Source organism: Kogia breviceps, chromosome 3, assembly GCF_026419965.1.
Source record: "Kogia breviceps isolate mKogBre1 chromosome 3, mKogBre1 haplotype 1, whole genome shotgun sequence".
NCBI lineage: Eukaryota > Metazoa > Chordata > Mammalia > Artiodactyla > Physeteridae > Kogia > Kogia breviceps.
In genome coordinates, this window is record NC_081312.1 from 43,308,974 (window position 1) to 43,327,301 (window position 18,328).

The 18,328-nt window shown below is 38.5% G+C and overlaps 1 protein-coding gene across 5 annotated transcripts in view; it reads left to right on the forward strand.

Annotated features, from left to right (window-relative positions):
• ARMH4 (armadillo like helical domain containing 4) overlaps positions 1-16,065 on the forward strand; it is a 204,200-nt gene extending 188,135 nt beyond the window's left edge. For all 5 annotated transcript variants that reach the window (XM_067028420.1, XM_059059659.2, XM_067028419.1 and 2 more), the window contains 3 exons: positions 7,138-7,169; positions 14,397-14,531; positions 14,772-16,065. In XM_067028420.1, coding sequence (XP_066884521.1) covers positions 7,138-7,169; positions 14,397-14,531; positions 14,772-14,840 — 236 coding nt within the window. In that variant the 3' untranslated portion in view covers positions 14,841-16,065. The remainder of the gene's footprint in view (positions 1-7,137; positions 7,170-14,396; positions 14,532-14,771) is intronic.
• Positions 16,066-18,328: the final 2,263 nt, after the last annotated feature.

Below are 18,328 nucleotides of genomic sequence, written 5' to 3' on the forward strand. Positions count from 1 at the left end.
TGTGAAGCCATCTGGTTTTGGGCTTTTGTCTGTTGGAAGATTTTTTTTCAATTTTTTATGGTGATGACTTTTTATTTTTATTTTATTTTTTTAAACATCTTTATTGGAGTATAACTGTTTTACAATAGTGTGTTAGTTTTTCCTTTACAACAGAGTGAATCAGTTGTACATATACATATGTTCCCATATCTCTTCCCTCTTGCATCACCCTCTCACCCACCCCCCGTATCCCATCCCTCTAGGTGGTCACAAAGCACAGAGGTGATCTCCCTGTGCTATGCAGCAGCTTCCCACTAGCTATCTAATTTACATTTGATAGTGTATATATGTCCCTGCCACTCTCTCACTTCGTCACAGCTTACCCTTCCCCCTCCCCATATCCTCAAGTCCATGCTCTAGTAAGTCTGTGTTTTATTCCCATCCTACCACTAATCTCTTCATGACATTTTTTTTTCCTTAGAGTGTTGGAAGATTTTTAATCACAGTCTCAATTTCAGTACTTGTGATTGGTTTGTTCATATTTTCTATTTCTTCCTGGTTCAGTTTCTGAAGGTTGTGCTTTTCTAAGAATTTGTCCTTTTCTTCCAGGTTGTCCATTTTATTGGCATATAGTTGCTGGTAGTAATCTCTCATGATCCTTTGTACTTCTGCAGTGTCAGTTGTTACTTCTCCTTTTTCATTTCTAATTCTGTTGACTTGAGTCTTCTCCCTTTTTATTCTTGATGAGTGTGGCTAATGGTTTATCAATTTTTTTTTAATCTTCTCAAAGAACCAGCTTTTAGTTTTATGATCTTTCCTACTGTTCTTCATTTCTTTTTCATTTATTTCTGATCTGATCGTTATGATTTCTTTCCTTCTGCTCACTTTGGGGTTTTTTTGTTCTTCTTTCTCTAATTGCTTTAGATGTAAGATTAGGTTGTTTATTTGAGATGTTCCTAGTTTCTTGAGGTAGGATTGTTGCTATAAACTTCCCTCTTAGAACTGCTTTTGCTGCATCCCATAGGTTTTGGGTCATCATGTTTTCACTGTCATTTGTTTCTGGGTATTTTTTTATTTCCTCCTTGATTTCTTCAGTGTTTTCTCGGTTATTAAGTAGTGTATTGTTTAGCCTCCATATGTTTGAATGTTTTACAGATTTTTTCCTGTAATTGATTTCGTGTCTCATAGTGTTGTTACTTGATACAATTTCAGTTTTCTTAAATTTACCAAGGCTAGATTTGTGACCCAAGATATGATATATCCTGGAGAATGTTCCATGAGCACTTGAGAAAAATGTGTATTCTGTTGTTTTTGGATGGAATGTCCTATAAATATCAATTAAGTCTGTCTTGTTTAATGTATCATTTAAAGCCTGTGTTTCCTTATTTATTTTCATTTTGGATGATCTGTCCATTGGTAAAAGTGAGGTGCTAAAGTCCCCTACTATGATTGTGTTACTATCAATTTCTCCTTTTATGGCTGTTAGTATTTGCCTTATGTATTGAAGTGCTCCTGTGTTGGGTGCATAAATATTTACAGTTGTTATGTCTTCTTCCTGGATTGATTCCTTGATCATTCTGTAGTGCCCTTCTTTGTCTCTTGTAATAGTCTTTATTTTATAGTCTATTTTGTCTGATATGAGAATTGCTACTCCAGCTTTCTTTTGATTTCCATTTTCATGGAATATCTTTTTCCATCCCCTCACTTTCAGTCTGTATGTGCCCCTAGGTCTGAAGTGGGTCTCTTGTAGACAGCATATATATGGGTCTTGCTTTTGTATCCATTCAGCTAGTCTGTGTCTTTTGGTTGGAGCATTTAATCCATTTACATTTAAGGTAATTATCGATATGTATGTTCCTCTTACCATTTACTTAATTGTTTGGGGTTTGTTATTGTATGTCTCTTCCTTCTCTTGTGTTTTCTGCCTAGAGAAGTTCCTTGAGCATTTCCTGTAGTAAAGCGGGTTTGGTGGTGCTGAATTCTCTTAGCTTTTGCTTGTCTGTAAAGTTTTTAATTTCTCTGTGAAATCTGAATGAGATTCTTACTGGGTAGAGTAGTCTTGGTTGTAGGTTTTTCCCTTTCATCACTTTAAATATGTCCTGCCACTCCCTTCTGGCTTGCAGAGTTTCTGCTGAAAGATAAGCTATTAACCTTATGGGGATTCCCTTGTATGTTATTTGTTGTTTTTCCCTTGCTGCTTTTAATATTTTTTCTCTGTATTTAATCTTTGATAGTTTGATTAATATGTGTCTTGTCGTATTTCTCCTTGGATTTATCCTGTATGGGACTCTCTGTGCTTCCTGGACTTGATTGACTATTTGCTTTCCCATATTAGGGACATTTTCAACTATAATCTCTTCAAATATATTCTCTGTCCCTTTCTTTTTCTCATCTTCTTCTGGGACCCCTATAATTCGAATGATGATATATTTAATGTTGTCCCAGAGGTCTGTGAGACTGTCCTCAATTGTTTTTATTCTTTTTTCTTTATTCTGCTCTGCAGTAGTTATTTCTACTATTTTATCTTCCAGATCACTTATCCATTCTTCTGCTCCAGTTGTTCTGCTGTTGATTCCTTCTGGAGAATATTTCATTTCATTTATTGTGTTGTTCATCATTGTTTGTTTGCTCTTTAGTTCTTCTAGGTCCTTGTTAAACATTTCTTATATTTTCTCCATTCTATTTCCAAGATTTTGTATCATCTTTGCTATCATTACTCTGGATTATTTTTAGGTAGACTGCCTATTTCCTCTTCATTTGTTTGGTCTGGTGGGTTTTTACCTTGCTCCTTCATGTGCTGTGTGTTTCTCTGTCTTCTCATTTTGCTTAACTTACAGTGTTTGGGGTCTCCTTTTAGCAGGGTGCAGGTTCGTAGTTCCTGTTGGCTTTGGTGTCTGCCCCCAGTGACCAAGGTTGGTTCAGTGGGTTGTGTAGGCTTCCTGGTGGAGGGGACTGGTGCCTGTGTTCTGGTGGGTGAGGCTTGATCTTGTCTTTCTGGTGGTTAGGACCGTGTCTGATGTACACTTTCCCCCTTTCGTGAAAGGGAATGTATATGTGTCTGGGATAAATATAGCTAATAAAACTTTATTATTGGAAATAAAGGAAAATTAAGAATACCCTTCTAAATTAGCAGTTTAGGAGACTTTTCAGCCACAATCTATTTAAAAACCAACCATACTTATAATTCACAAGGTACATGGTAATGTTCTTTATCTGCAATTTCTTTTTTACTCTCCCCCTCCTCCCTGTTTTTTAGTAGATAAGCTAGGAGAGGGCAGATTGCTGCTCCTGGAACTCCTGTATGCAAGAGGGCACTGGTGAGCACAATGGAGAACTTGCTTTTAATGATTCTTCTCTACATTTTTTGCTTTTAATAATCCCTGTCTACTTTTTTGCCCACATCTACCTCTCTCTGTACAGAAGGAGACCACAGGCATAATTATATTGCTACACTTTCAGACTTGCATCAGTAAAATTTCAAGAAAGAAAACAAACCAGAACCAGTAGGATTAGAATGAATCTGTAGCTGTGGGCTGAGGAATTAACCAAGTGGAAGGGCCTCACCTTCTCATGTTCCCCACTATCGCAATCTACCATTAACCTCCAGTTGCAAATGTTTACAGAATTTTGTAGGGGTCTCGGGGGGTAAGATATGTTTTTAAAATTTTTAAAGTACTAAAAATTAGAAATAATTTGGAAAATCCTAAAAGTACTGTATAGGTAATAAAAGTCATCCATAATTCTACAACCCATTGATGACTTCAGTTAACATTTTGAAGTACATCATTTCAATTACACACATAACATTTTTATCCACAAATGGACTCACATTATACATACTTTATGTGTTTTTCATTTGTAATATATAATGCGAATACCATGTCATTATTTTTCTTTAAATAGTTTAAATTTTTGTATAATATTTCAATCTGTAGGCATAGCCTAAGGTTTTGTTTCCTTTTGAAAGTGTTTAAACCATTCCTGCTCTTCCATTCAGTGAACAGCATTTAAATAAAATATTTTATATGTATCCATGATTAATTGTTTAAGGTACATTGCTTCTACAACTGAAACTTTTGATAAAAAAATTTAAACTTTTTAAAAAGCTTTTGATATCAATTGCAAATTCTCCATGCAGTCCAAAAAGTTGTGTCAATTCATACCCCTTTCATCAGTGTGATGTCTCTCTATTAAAAAAAAACAAACTGCAGTTTTTGGTTCTCCTCTTCATAAAGAATCATCTTTTCTTTTTATTAAATATCTTTCCAATATTCTCTCTTCTAGCTTTTGTATTCCCTTATTGATTTCTATTAAGTTTCAAAACCATCATTGTGTTAGATTTATTTTTACACCACCTTGAACATTTTGCTGAAAACAGTTTATGGAATCTTCATGAAAGAAAATCGTGTTTACTCTAAAGTTGTGAACTCATTTAAAAGCAATATATATTTGCTGAAAGAAGGAAAAAATATTTATTGTCTAATACCGTGTCAAGAACCCTGGTGGATGCCTGAGAAGCACAAGGTGTGATCCTTAGGGGTCGCATGTTCTTAATTGGAGAAACACAGCCAAGCTCACATACTCTGAAGATCAGTTTTTTTCTCAATCTTGTTTAGACCCATGTCCCCCAAACACTGTCTCACTGTCTCTCACCAGCCAAGTACAGTTTGCCCAGCTTTCTTTCTGTAGTTCCTGTTATAAACTACAAAACTAGATCCATTGAATGTGCTCTTTCACATTACCTGTGCACATATGCACATCCCATGCTAATATTCCTTCCCTCCCCCAGTGAAGAATGACTGCCTTAAGAATCACCCAAAGCAGGACTTGGAAATTTACTTTAAGCACCTAAGATCTGGACAGATTGTCAATGAGATCTGGCTCGATAAGGCTTAAGTTAAAACGTTTCTCTTGGCAATGAATTTTCTGCAGTTGGAAAGCCTATCAGTGCCTCAGACCTTGGCGCCGTCTGTGCCTCCTTTCCCTCTTCTCCAAGCTACCCCTGGGCTGCCATCGACAGGTAGTCAGGCAGCCCCTGCTCATCTCCTCCATGATGTCCTCACACCAGCATTCCTGCTCCCACCTCTCTTTTGCTTTGCTCTTTACGTAATATCCAGCTGATTCCCTGATTACAGACATCTTGCTTCCGAGGTTGGCATTCTGCTGTGTGCCCCAGTAATTGGCTCTCCTGCTCTGTCCCTCACTCTCTCAGTCCCTATGTTGCTGCTTGTCATCCATGTCTCATAGACCTGATGTCCTAACCTTTTCTCACTGGAATTAGATCCCCATATCTTCTACTGATACAGTGTTGAGCACAATGACTGGCCAACACACTGTGCATTGTAAATATTGTTGAGCGAATGAATGAATTGGAAGCGTTCTCTTTCTTGACTTTAACTTTATATCTTGGGCTTAGTTGAGCCATGTTAACACAATACTCATATTTCACGTGTCTTTCTTTTCCCCTTCCTATCCCAGATTTCTTATTTTGGTTTTCTACACTAAGTTCTTTACTAGACACTTGGCACATGTTATTTCTAATCTTCACAGCCATCTCGTAAGACAAGTATTACCATCTCCATTTCACAGATGAGGAAACTGAGCATCCAAGAGGTTTGCTAATTTTTCCAAAGTCACTCAGTGAATCAGTGGTTGACCTCACTTCTCCATGGAACCACTCCCAGAATCACTGATCCATGGCTTAGTTCTTGAGGTGCCTGCATTTTCTTACTTTGCCCTTCCCTTGACTCTTACTTTATTCTGATTGAGCACCACCGTCTTTGCCTGAATCCCAGTTGAGACAGAGGAGCGATGAGGGCAGGACAAATCTGAGAGGTCTTGCCAAGGTCTTGACATGAGCGATTGAGGCTGGGAACTGAAGGAGATAGAAGAACTAAAGGTATCTCCACATCTTCAACCTGAGAGAGCAGAACAGCAGTGGTATCGCCAAAAGAAATGGGTAATTGAGAAGTTTTATTCCTGTAGGTTGTTAATCAGATGGTGGTTGGAGTTACAGTGGCTCTTTCCTCCCTGGTTAACTGTGGCAATTCTATAGTTTTTCTGAGTCTCAGTTTCCTCTTCTTTCCCCTAAGCATCATCTTACCTGACTCTCATGTTTGCCATTGGTTTGCCCATCAAAAGATGCAATACATACGAACATGCTTTGTAAGGGGTAAAGCCGTACACGTTAGCTGTCATCACTGTTGTTGGATGTTATTACTAAGGTCAGATAGTAAATGGAGACACCAGCTTCTTGAGTAAAATATGTCTATGCCTGGGGTCAACAGGCTGTGACCAAATCTGGCCTGCTGCCTGTTCTTATACAGCCCATTGGAATGTTTTCCAATTTTTTGTTTGGTTGAAAAAAATCAAAAGAAAAATGTGACATAAAAAATCACATGAAATTCAAATGTTGGTGTCCATACATAAAGTGTATTGGAACAGAGCCAAACCCGCTTACTTACTGTGCTACTGTCTATGGCTGCTTTCTCAGTGTAACAGCAGAGTTGAGTAGTTGTGACAGAGATTGTACAGCCTGCAGAGCCTAAAATATTGACTACTTTTAGTAAGAGCTGAGTAGCCCTGGCCTGCCCAGTGCACATTCCTACCTTTGCTCTCTGACACTGATTCAAGTGCAGAATTCCCATCGAGCTTAAAAACTGAGAAAGAAGAGAAATAAAGGTAAGGAGAAAAATGTGAATTCCCTGGCGGTCCACTGGTTAGGACTCTGTGCTTTCACTGCCAAGGGCCCAAGGGGTCAAAAAAAAATTTTTTTTTTTAAGATAAGGAGAAAATGTCAGGTTAGAAGTAAACTTGATATTCTGAAGGTGTTTTCCTCTCTCTTCTCCCAGAGCTCCCCCAAAATAATAGAAAATACATTTAGCAAACAAAAATATTCTCTGTTCCTTTAATGATATGTGAGCGATATGTTTGTGGTCTTTTTTCTTTGTATTTTTAAATGAATGAGAATAAAAATAAGACTATTGCTGTCATTTTGTTAATACTGTTGACCCATTCACTTTATTTCATATAATAATAACTTCATTGCATCAAATTAACTTAATATATGAAATATAAGTAAGTTACCAAATGAATTTAACACAATGAACTATAAGTAAAAATATGGCTATTTACATTTTCTTTTCTTATTTTCTGTAGTGAGAAGCTGGATGGAAAAACTAAAAGACAAGGTAAGAGAAGTATTTTCTTCCTTTGGATTTATCTTAGAGGGCATGGCTTTGTCAAATAAAAGATCTTGAGAGTAATGGAGATTTATTTCATTATTCTGATGATGGTATTCTATGCAAAGATACAGGGCCACTTCCAGGTGCCCAGCAAGAAAGGAGGTCTTCCCTTTAAGGTCTGTATAATACAAGGGATGCCTTATTCTTTGAAGTGCCATTCATACTTATGGAATGTAATTCCTGGTATGTACAACTGAGTAACACCCTTTACATATCAAGGTGGAGTTCCTTTTAGGGAATTGCAGGAGCGTAATCCCATTCTAGTGTGCATTTCAGGTCCCAATGCAAGGATCTTTTAAACCTGATCTTCCTATATGAGGAAGAAATACCTTGGATTTTGGAAGGCATTGATTTTTGTGACCCAACGACATAAATTGATGGACTTGATTTAAGAATAAAACTTTGTGCTGGAAAGGGCATCCTTAAACCATAGTGGGAGGTGGGATTAAAAACACCTGAATATGGGCTTCCCTGGTGGCTCAGTGGTAGAGAGTCCGCCTGCTGATGCAGGGGACACGGGTTCGTGCCCCAGTCCTGGAAGATCCCACATGCCATGGAGCGGCTGGGCCCATGAGCCATGGCCACTGAGCCTGCGCGTCCGGAGCCTGTGCTCCGCAACGGGAGAGGCCACAACAGTGAGAGGCCCGCGTACCGCAAAAACAAACAAACAAAAAAACACCTGAACACCTAAGCACTCTCCTTAGGCCCACTTTTATGTAGTCTATCATAGTGCCACTGCTGAGTAATAATGAACTGACCCATCTGGAATGGCCAACTATAGAGAAATAGTTTCCTCTCGCATTATTAATTCTGCCATCAACATCTGTGACTGACAATATTAACTTCCTTCCAGGTTTATATTTTTCATTTTCTTTTAATTTTCAACACTCTCTAAGGTTTCATTTTTGGTACCTTGTAATTTCAAACTGGAATTACTCATAAAAATATTGGTGGAATTCTGAACTCCTTGCTGTAGCCTGGGTCAGATCCAATTACTATAAGCCAGCTCAGATTTCACTGGGGGTTTAGTTAAATAGAAATCGTTTCAACTGCCAGATAGGAGTTACTTCCAATTCGCCTGTCTTAGAATATACATCTGTTGATGGTATCTCATATCTTTTTTTATTATTTGAGGTCAATTTCCCCCATATCTGAATGATTAATATTTGTTTTGCTACAGTTTAATGTTAAAGGATAAAAGAAAACATTCAACTGCAATTAAAATTGTCTAATTATATTAATTCTTCTCACTGTTATTTTTCTGCTTCTCAGTAAAATTTAGCATATATAGTTTTTGAGAATGAGATTATTTTATGTTCATATAAATTAAAAGTGACGTTGAAGAATTTTAAGCCTGTTGACATCAGTGGAGGCCATTTTGGTATCTGTAATAGGTCCAGTTGTCTAAGGGAGGTGTAATAAGGACTGAGCAAGATTTGGGGTAAGAGAAGCGCAGATATATTCAGTTTAGAACTGATTATATTTACATTGATAGTGCTTCTTGTTATTTTTCAGGGGAAAATATGATGCAATGAAAAGTAAACAGGCTCTGGTAGTTTAATCTAGGAGTCCGTATATCATTGTTTCTATAGAAAATATCCTTCTGAATTACAAAAATGGACAAAAAATAGACTTAAAACAAATGTTGGCATGTAGCCTGTTTTGAAGTTGGCTGTTGCAGTTTCTTACCTGTATGTATATATAGCTTCACCACTCCATTTAGAAATCTGTGTAGCTTTGGAGAAAGGCTGTATTTTCTCTTCTTGTGGACCATTTCTTCTTGTCTCAAAGGCCTGGCACCCTCTCCCTGCTCTATTTCACCTAGAGAAATAATTTTATGTATGGCCTCAGTTTTCTGGACTATTTTGAAGTTTTTCCAGCCCTCTTTTCATTTTATTCTGTAGTATTTTTTCAGTTATGTCTTAGTTTTTAAAAATTGGAAGAAAAATAGTTGCAACTCCCACTGGGTTGACTTGCTTTATGCCTTGTCTTCATTTTTTTTTTAATTTAACCATTTTAAAAATTGTAGTTAATTTACAATGCTATATTAGTTTCAGGTATACAGCAAAGTGATTCAGTTATACATATATATAGATCTCTATTCTTTTTCAGATTATTTTCCCATATAGGTTATTACAGAATGCTGAGTAGAGTTCCTTGTGCTATACAGTCGGTTCTTGTTGATTATCTATTTTATATATAGTAGTGTGTATATGTTAATCCCAAACTCCTAATTTATCCTTCCCCCTCCCCCCACTACCTCCTTTGGTAACTATAAATTTGTTTTCTATGTCTGTGAGTCTATTTCTGTTTTGTAAATAAGTTCATTTGTATCTTTTTTTTTTAGATTCCACATATAAGTGATATCATATGTTATTAGTCTTTCTCTGACTTACTTCACTTAATATGATAATCTCTAGGTCCATCCATATTGCTGTACTTGCCTTCATATTTTGATTTTTTTCTTGGAGGAACTCAGTCTAATCAGTCCCCTCCCTCTGGGAGTGAAATATTATACACTTACTTGATACATACAATCATATGTGTACACACATATATGTATATATACATAAAATATATGTATACATATCTTCCTCTCTCTCTCTCCCTCCTTCCTTTCTCTTCCTCTCTTCCCCTCTCCCTCTTTCTCTTCATATGTCTAGCTAGCTAGAGATCATCTATAAAGGTCTTGTGAGTCATTATATTCAGAAACTATTTGAGAGCGAAACTATTGCCGTTTTGTTGAAAGTCACAGAGTCCCTTAGAACTGAAAGCTAAACTACATATTTAACTGGCTCGTCAGTCAACCCAGAACATCTTCTCAGTTTAGCTTCATTTAATTGGTCCTGATATTGGTTTCCCTGTTAGTTAGCTGGACTCTAGAAAGGGTGGTAGGTGTTCTAAAAAGTTCTGAATTATTCTCTTTGTTGTTATTGTTTAGTCTTCCTATATTAGTTAGGATTAAGATCAGCTCTGAGTGACAGACAACCCCCAATGACAATGGCTTAACCAAGAGAGAACTTTCTTTGTCTCTCATTTATGAGTCTGGAGGTAGCAATCAGGGGTTAGTGAGGAGCAATATTGAAGGCTCAGGCTCCTTCTGTTTGATGCTCCATGATTTGTGACCTTTATTCTCAAGGTCGTCTTGTGGTCCTGGATGGTAATTAGGTCCATACTCTAGCCAGAAGGAAGGAAGATAAAGGGAGGCTAAGATATCCCTCCCCCTTTAAAAGGGAAGATAAAGACACTCTGCCATTCTTAAAGGGGGGGTGGGTAAAGGCTCTGCTCCCCCCTTGAAGAGCATGCTCTGGAAGTTGCACGTGTCACTAATGTATCTTCTCCTTAGTGAGGCTTATCACATGGTCACATCCAGCTGCGTAGAAGGCAGGGAGAAGTAATCGTTATTCTATGCCCAGCCCAGATGGAAGGTTCTATTGCTCTAGAATAAGGGGCGAATGGCTGTCGAGGGACAATCCCTATACTCATTCCATCATTAACCTTCTTCCTGTTTAAATGTCCAAGTTAGTGATGCTTGTTTGGCAAATCCTTACCTGGCTACCTATTGATGTATTTTTTCAACATCTATATTGTTTCTCAAAATTGAAGATGCGTCAAAATAGACCAGCCTTGTTGTTATATCACAAATATCATTCTGTTTCTTCTAGCTTTAGGAAATAATCCAGAAAATGGATGATCCAGCCTGTACTTCATAACAGCGATTCTCATGTATAGTCTGCACCAGTAGCATTGTATCACCTGGGAGCTTGTTAGAAATACAAAATCTCAGGTCCCTCACTAGACCTACTGAATCAGAAATTCGGGGAAAGGGATCCAACAATCTGTGTTTTGACAAGTCTTGAAGGTGATTCTGATGCATGTTCAAGTTTGAGAACCACTGTTGAATAGACATCGTAAGGGTAATGAATTCAGCAGACTTTAGGTAGTACAGTGTATCATGTGGTTTTCTTATCGTTTTCTTGAAAACCAATGTTTCTGAACAAATGCAGTATCCTGAGAAGAAAGGATACCTTTCTCATAAATATAAAACAAAACAAACAAACCAAAACCAAACCAAAAAACCCCACAACTATATCTAGTAAATTTTATCTTAACAATCCATTTTTTAATTTTCAAACTGTTTATTTGGAAATAATTTCAAATTTACAGAAAAGATACAAAAATAAGGATAGTACAAAGAATACCCCTGTTCCTTTTCTCCAGATGCACTTATTCTTCCCACGTTACCCCACTTCTATCTCTGCTCCTTTTTTCTGAGCCATTTGAGAGAAAGCCACATACATCATGGTCCTTTCACACCAAATACTTCAGTGTGTATTTCCTATGAATAGGAATATTCTGTTAGCAAACCATAATACAGTTATCAGCTTGAGTACAGTTAACAGTGATATCATACTTTTATCTGTTCTGGCACCTGGATTTCAGTATTTTGGTTAGCAGACCCAAAATCTCCTTTATAAATTCATTTTTCTCCTCCGTTATGGGATCTAGTCTAGGGTCATGTAACACATTTAGTTGTCAGGATTCTTTAGTTTTCTTTAATGTGGACCATTTGCATAACCATCTTTTGTCTTTCATGACTCTGATATTTTTTTAAGAATACAGTGCTTTAAAAAAATAGAATATTCAGTTTAGGTTTATTGGACGTTTCCTCATGATTAGATTCAGGTTATGCATTCTCGGTTGGAATATGCACAGATGCAGTTGTGTTCTTCTCGGCAAGTTACGTTTGGAGGGATGTGCACATCCAATAATTCTGAACAGAGAAAAGGTGCTAGGCAGAATTTATAACTTAATATGCACTTGTCTTATTTGTTTTCATTTCTACAGGAAACAAGCCATGAGCAATTCTAAAAACAGAGCTTATTTTCAATTAGTCAGTTTGGTATGAGGGATGGTTAAATTATATTTGAAGAGGGTAGGTTACTTTTTTCCCATCTTGTAATTTACTTGTAATTTCAAAGCACAGGCAGATCACACACACATACACACACGAGAGAATAAAGAGAGAAGAGAGAGATTAATTGAATTTTTGTGAAGTCTACATGATTTAAAGCTCTAGAAACGAGAATCCTCAATGTGTAAATAAGAAACATGCAAAGAGTGACACATTTGGTAATATTCATATTTTTGGTGTGGGGTTGAGTTACATAGTGTGAGGAGACCCACTCAGAGGTTGATCAAGTTGAGCTTCCAAAAGTTCAAATATCATCCTTTGAATGTACAGCTCTGTAAAATCTAATCTACTGTGCTTAAAATTATCATACATCAACATATATGTATATTTCCATGCACTGGGAATGGTGATGTAAAAAGAAATTCATAGTTCTGGTGAGAGCAATGGAAAATTACAGACTTTTATAAGCCTTTCATAGATCTAGAAGAAAGTTTGGGTTTCTGTAAAGCATGTTAATTTGTTGGAAAATGACTGAGCTTTGTTTCTTGGGGAAAAACACTTTGTATGCTGAGGAACAATGCTATGTTCTCAAATTAATGGAAAAAATTCCACATTCTGCTCTAACTCAAGATTCTGGAAAACAAAAGCAGTGAACGAGCTGGCTGTGTACAGAAGATGCTGCAGTTTTGTAAGGTCTTGTCCCTTTGATTGATTCTAGAAATGTTGGGAAAGCATCATAGCCTGCTTACTTCGGCACTTGTTAGAAAACTTATTTGTTGTCCTTCTCTGTTTGGGGCTCATTCTGAACGATACTGGAAATAGTTTTTGCGATATTAAAATTTTTAGAAATAGTCAAATAAGTGAACAGACTCATGGTTTTTCCCCCATAAAATAATGTCTATCAAAAGTACTTATTACAGGGCTTCCCTGGTGGCACAGTGGTTGAGAATCCGCCTGCTGATGCAGGGGACGTGGGTTCGTGCCCCGGTCTGGGAAGATCCCACATGCCGCGGAGCGGCTGGGCCCGTGAGCCATGGCCATTGAGCCTGCGCGTCCGGAGCCTGTGCTCCGCAACGGGAGAGGCCACAGCAGTGAGAGGCCCGCGTACCGCAAAAAAAAAAAAAAAAAAAAAAAAAAGTACTTATTACAGCATTTTTTAAATTGTTAATTGTTTATGGTTTTTTTCTGGGTAGGATTCTAGAAGGGGCCATCGTGGAAGGTAAACCAGTGTCGTGTTCCTCTCTGAAAGGCTCTGGTTATTCATCCACCTCTATCCCTTAGGTGTCTTATTGGCCAAGATGCAGGGAGCACCCTTAGGGTGATGGCCTTACCTTGAACTTGGGTTGGTCCTGAGCTACTTACTCAAGCCCAGGGATGTGTGGAGATCACGCTGCTCTCTTAGGACTGAAGTTTCCATAGTAACACCTTTTGGGGATGTTGGAGACCCACATGCATTTGTAACCTCCAGGCTCTTTTGGAAGTACCAGTGTTGTTAGCAGTGATCTTTGTGCCCCTGTCGACCACTTTCTTTCTTTGGGCCTGGGGACACTCAGAATTCCCTCCTAACCTTCAACTTTGGCCTTGTCCACTGGGCAGATATTTTCTTTCATATAAACGAATCCATCCACATTATGTGCAACTCTCTCCTCATCCTTGTCTTTTTTGCCTCGGCTCCAACACCTAACATACTTCCTCTTTCCTTTGCAGGTCCTTCTCTTCCCTGCTGTCTCCAGAAACTCTCACTTTTCACTCCCATACAAGCACATTCCTCTTTCCTTTCTTACTGTGTTGCAGCTAAGATTGTAAGAGAGGGAGGGACCACCAAAGTCAAGGCCCTCCCTTCTGCCCGCTAAGAAGCACAATGTTCCATTGGGCACTTCACCTCCCCCTGGAGCTTGACTCAGGCTGCTATTTCCAATTTATAGCATTTTAATAGTCCTGGCATTCTCAGAGGCTTACTTCATCCATCTTTAATACAGATTATATTTCTGTCAGCAAAACCTGGTGTTGACAAATGTGCATAAGCAAGTGGCTGGAGGTGCCACTAGGTCTGGCTGATTTATTCAGTACTTCTTCTATGTATTTGAAATATCCAAAAATAGTCACATCTCTCTCTCTGTAGCCTTCTCTCTAAAAAGTAATGTGATTCCAGGTGCTATTTTATAACAAAGCAGACAGGAGATTTCCAAGTGTCTAAAAACCTGCTGCCCGGCAGCAGTCTGTTTAGCATCCTAATGTGTGTTTCTTTTCCTGTGCAGGCTGGCTATATGTCTGGGATGCTGGTGCCCGTAGGGGTTGGGATAGCTGGAGCCTTGTTCATCTTGGGAGCGCTCTACAGCATTAAGGTTATGAATCGCCGAAGGAGAAATGGCTTCAAAAGGCATAAAAGAAAGGTATGGAATCAACAACAGCAAAACCTAATCAGTTTCCGAACATTCTTCGCTTCTCTAATGTGCTTAATAAAGCACACGGGGCTTAATGATGCATAAATGGTACTGATGTGCCCAGCGGTCTGATTAGCTGCTGCAGCTGCTGCCTCGGCTTGGTTTGTTCACGTGTCTTTTAAAGGGGGCCTGTTCCTCAGCTTTGCTCTGTGGCAGAAAGTTTAATGCTTTTCTGTTTTCTTTCCCCAGCAGAGAGAATTCAACAGCATGCAAGATCGAGTAATGCTCTTAGCTGACAGCTCTGAAGATGAATTTTGAATTGGACTGGAATTTAATTGGAAGAGTCAATGATCTTATTATTTTATTTTTTATTTGGGGGCAAAGAAAAGAGAACAGCATTCTGCCGTGGCTGGGGCTGTCAGGCCATCAGTTTCATTATCTGCTGTGTAGTAGATTTTTCGTGTACTGAGCAGAAAAGGCATGCTGTATATGAACTGTAATATGCAATATTTGTTTTTATTCTGTAGGGAATTTTCCACAACCATGGGCTACAACTCGTAAATATGCAGCATACATGTTGTTCAGTAGGAGTTGCTAGGTTAGGTAAATATTTTGTATTTTTCCACATTGTCTTGTCCTTGGTTTGGATTACGTGCGCTGAAGTATAACAGTTATTGCTGCCAAGGCACACTTGACTCTGAAATAGAAATCTTAACAAAGAAGAACCTGTGATGACTGCTCTACCTACTTGAATCCCTAGGCTTGTGGGCCATGGCACATACTACATTTGCATCAAAACTAGCAGCAACTCAGAGTGAAATCTTTTTCATCAAGAAGATCTCTCAGCACATTAGGATATATATAGATTTGTTTGTACCTTACATTATGTACCTGTCTCCTGGTTTTTATTATTTTCCCCTTCCCTTTTATTCTTATTCTTGGCAAAGAAAAAATGCACTAGAAATAATGCATTAAATTGACTCTCGGTCTTAATGTAAGCTTGCTTTCTTAAATAGTGTAATTGAGTCCAAAAGACCTATCAATAGATTCTTACATGTTTATCATTAAGAGATGTTCTTTTTTTGTATCATTGACTTTGTCAAGAAGAAATGAAGAAGAAATCAAGAGGAAAAGGAGGATAGATAAGCTCCCAGAGCATTAATCTCTGCCATTTGGCTCTGTGCTTGTGTGGCTACCTTTCTGAATTATTCAAAATGTTGCTTTTCTGCATCTGTGGTCTTGGCCATGCAATGATTGGGCTGCCATTGGTCCTCGTTTGGCTTTATTAGAAAAACTCATTCTGTGGTAGGAGTGGACTCGGGGGCTAGAGTCCTGGCACATGATGGAACTTATGAAAAACCAGCCTGTCTCAGGGCATCTCACTTTGGGCGATGCTGGACTGTGTTAGATCATTTCTCATTTCCCTTGGAATGTAATTCCTTGCCCTGTCTTTTGCATCTAGGTATTTGGGAATTTCAGGAAGTAGAGTTTTTGGGTAAAGACTTGGCTCGTTTGCATGGAAGAATAAAGGTTACTAATAATACTGGCCATGGTGCTTTACACTATGGAGAACTTATTCCCCTTTATTGGAACCTGCTCTGCTGTGTTCAAGGCAAGCTGCACAGTTATTTCTGATAGCCACTGTGTGACATAGGAGGTATGTTTTTATTCTCCCATTTGACTGAAGACAGAGCTGAAGCAGAGAAGTGAAATGATTATCCAAAATTATACCCAGGAAGAATGAGGACTTGAACCCATGGACTCAAAACCACACACCCCTATCTTCAGCTCAATGCCCTTTCCACATACTCTGGAGGAACCAATAACATTTCAGAGTCTTTCTTTAAAACCGGGGTTCTAAGGAAATAGCTTCTTGGTCCAGGAACATGTCATACAAGTTTCTGTCTTTGGTAAATGAACGATGTCTTACTAATTTCTCTCTTATGCACACAAATTCTTTTCCTCTCCCACATCAGCTGTTTCCTTATAATCACATAAATTTAAGTATCACCTCTAGGGAACTAATAGAGAACTCTTTCTTGAATTCATTCTTGAAGGATAGCTGGCTTACAGGAATGTTTTCATCAAATAATTTTAATTCTTTTTGCCAAGAGATATAAGCAAATGGGTGAAATTGATCAAGAGAAATGAAAAGCTCAGTACAGTCAAATAGACATTAGCAATCGACACACAAGCTCAGACTCAGGTTTTTAAAATAGAACTCAGAATCATGACTCTCCAGAAATTTGTAATTTCATGAATAGAGACATCCTGATACTGCATAGGGTACACTTGCCTTTTCCAAGAGCAGCTCCTTGCTGTAAGTGTTTCTAAGGTTAGGAGGAGGTGAGCACAATGTAGCATTACTGCCTTTGTGTTCTTGACAAGCTGTTTGTAGGGAAAACACAATAGGTCGCTTCAAGCAGCATCATGTGGGTGACACTGATGGCCACTAACACCTCGGGCTACTCTTAGTCTGTAGTTTTAACCAGACCATGGTTAATAGGTTGAACCTTCAAACTATAGTATAATAAAGTCACCGATGACAGGCATACAGTCAACTCTTTTCTAACAACTAACCTGAAATATTTAAGCTGGCGGTGCTGATAGCTGCAGCTTCAATTGCTAACACCTTCCACTCTGTACTGAATCGATCCCATCAGAACGGCAGGTGTCCCACTGCAGGGGCAGGGTCTGTGTCTTATTCTCAGGGGGGTAGGCAGTATTTCCCAAACTCTGTGGCCCCGAAGCATTGCCTGGGATACTTGTTAAGCATACATATTCCAAGGCCCCTTCTCAGACCCACAGAATCAGAATCTCCAGGGCAGGAGCTTGGGATCTTCCTGTCCAAGCAAGTTTGAGAACACAGCTAGGAGAGCTCTATGCAGAGAACAGCTTTTCCTTATTTAGGGAGACAGGGAGAGCAGGCCCCTGGGGAGAGATGCTTTTCCTAGTCAGCTTTCCAATCAGTCACAGCTGCCATAGTGGAGAAAGGAAAACACGAGGAAAGAGAAAATGGCAGAAGCTTCTAGAGAAAGGGTGGAATGCTGGGACAGCTAGAGAAGGGTTCCTCCTGTGCCCCTGATGTCTTTCTCTAATCAGAAGACAGTACCTTTCTTTTAAGCCTCTTCAGTTTTTCCTCACCTGTAAGTTGCTTCTTTCAGTAGCTGCTGGCTTAATTTATATGCAATATTTGGAGTTAATTAGTATCCCAGGGAAACAGATTCCCTTAGCAGTGCTTTAGCCTTGGCTTCAGCGCATAAACTGCCTCGGATGCAGTCTTGCAGAAACATTATCTTAAAGTATCTGTATCTCTTACACAGGTCAAAAATGTGGGGAAAAATTTTAAAGCACAGTTTTAGAACATATTGAAAGTAGTTTTAGCACGGTCAATCAAAGCTGGTTCTTTTTTAAAAAAATTTTTTTGTTGTGGTAAAAGTCACATAATATAAACCATGCTGTTTTCACCCTATTTAACTGTACAGTTCAGTGGCACTAAGTACATTCACTTTGTTGTGCAACTCTCACCATCATCTATTTCCCGAATTTTTCACCTTCCTAAACTGAAACTCTGGTTATTTCATTATTGATTTTTTTAAAAAAAGGCTAAGACTTCACAGTCAACATGTCATAGAGAGATGCCAGGTGCTTCTCTCCATGAAGATATATTCTTCACATGGAGCCCAAATGAAACCCCTTAGTGAGGTCACATTCACGACTTGGGAGAGAAGCATCAAATCATCCACAGGCATCGTGATTTCTGTGGATATAAATAATAATGTTTCTACCAGATGCCTAAAAGCAGC